This window comes from Ailuropoda melanoleuca, unplaced genomic scaffold (assembly GCF_002007445.2).
Source record: "Ailuropoda melanoleuca isolate Jingjing unplaced genomic scaffold, ASM200744v2 unplaced-scaffold52523, whole genome shotgun sequence".
In the NCBI taxonomy this organism is placed as follows: Eukaryota; Metazoa; Chordata; class Mammalia; order Carnivora; family Ursidae; genus Ailuropoda; species Ailuropoda melanoleuca.
Genome location: NW_023225530.1, coordinates 1 through 755, shown reverse-complemented (window position 1 = coordinate 755; position 755 = coordinate 1). Strand labels below are relative to the sequence as shown.

At 52.3% G+C, this 755-nt stretch overlaps 1 protein-coding gene across 1 annotated transcript; it reads right to left on the bottom strand.

The window, feature by feature from the left end:
• Window positions 1–44: 44 nt before the first annotated feature.
• LOC117799556 (tubulin alpha chain-like) lies at window positions 45–752 on the bottom strand (the record flags this gene model as incomplete). Its single annotated transcript, XM_034652041.1, has 1 exon — window positions 45–752. A coding segment is annotated over one exon (708 nt), but the record flags the coding sequence as incomplete, so codon positions are not given.
• Between the last annotated feature and the right edge of the window lie 3 nt (window positions 753–755).

The following is a 755-nucleotide window of genomic DNA, read 5'->3' as shown; positions in this document are numbered from 1 at the left end:
GAAGTGTGTCCGTCCGTGACAAACGCCGATAAAAATCACTGAACTTAATACTCTTCTCCCTCGTCTTCCTCACCCTCATAGGAGTCCAATCCCACTTCTTCATAATCCTTCTCAAGAGCTGCCATGTCCTCCCGGGCTTCAGAGAACTCTCCTTCCTCCATCCCCTCACCCACGTACCAGTGGACAAAGGCACGCTTGGCATACATCAAGTCAAACTTGTGGTCCAGCCGGGCCCAGGCCTCCGCAATGGCGGTGGTGTTACTCAACATGCAGACTGCGCGCTGCACTTTGGCCAGGTCACCACCAGGGACTGCAGTGGGAGGCTGGTAGTTGATGCCAACTTTAAAACCAGTTGGGCACCAGTCCACAAACTGGATACTACGTTTGGTCTTGATTGCAGCAATAGCAGCATTGACATCCTTGGGCACTACATCACCACGGTACAAGAGGCAGCAAGCCATGTATTTACCGTGACGCGGGTCACACTTCACCATCTGGTTGGCTGGCTCAAAGCAGGCGTTCGTTATCTCAGAGACCGAGAGCTGCTCATGGTAGGCCTTCTCCGCAGAGATTACCGGGGCATAGGTGGCCAAGGGAAAATGGATACGGGGGTAGGGCACCAAGTTCGTCTGGAATTCTGTAAGGTCTACATTGAGGGCACCATCAAAACGAAGTGATGCAGTGATTGATGATACAATCTGACTAATCAAGCGGTTAAGGTTGGTGTAGGTTGGGCGCTCAATGTCCAGGTTCCT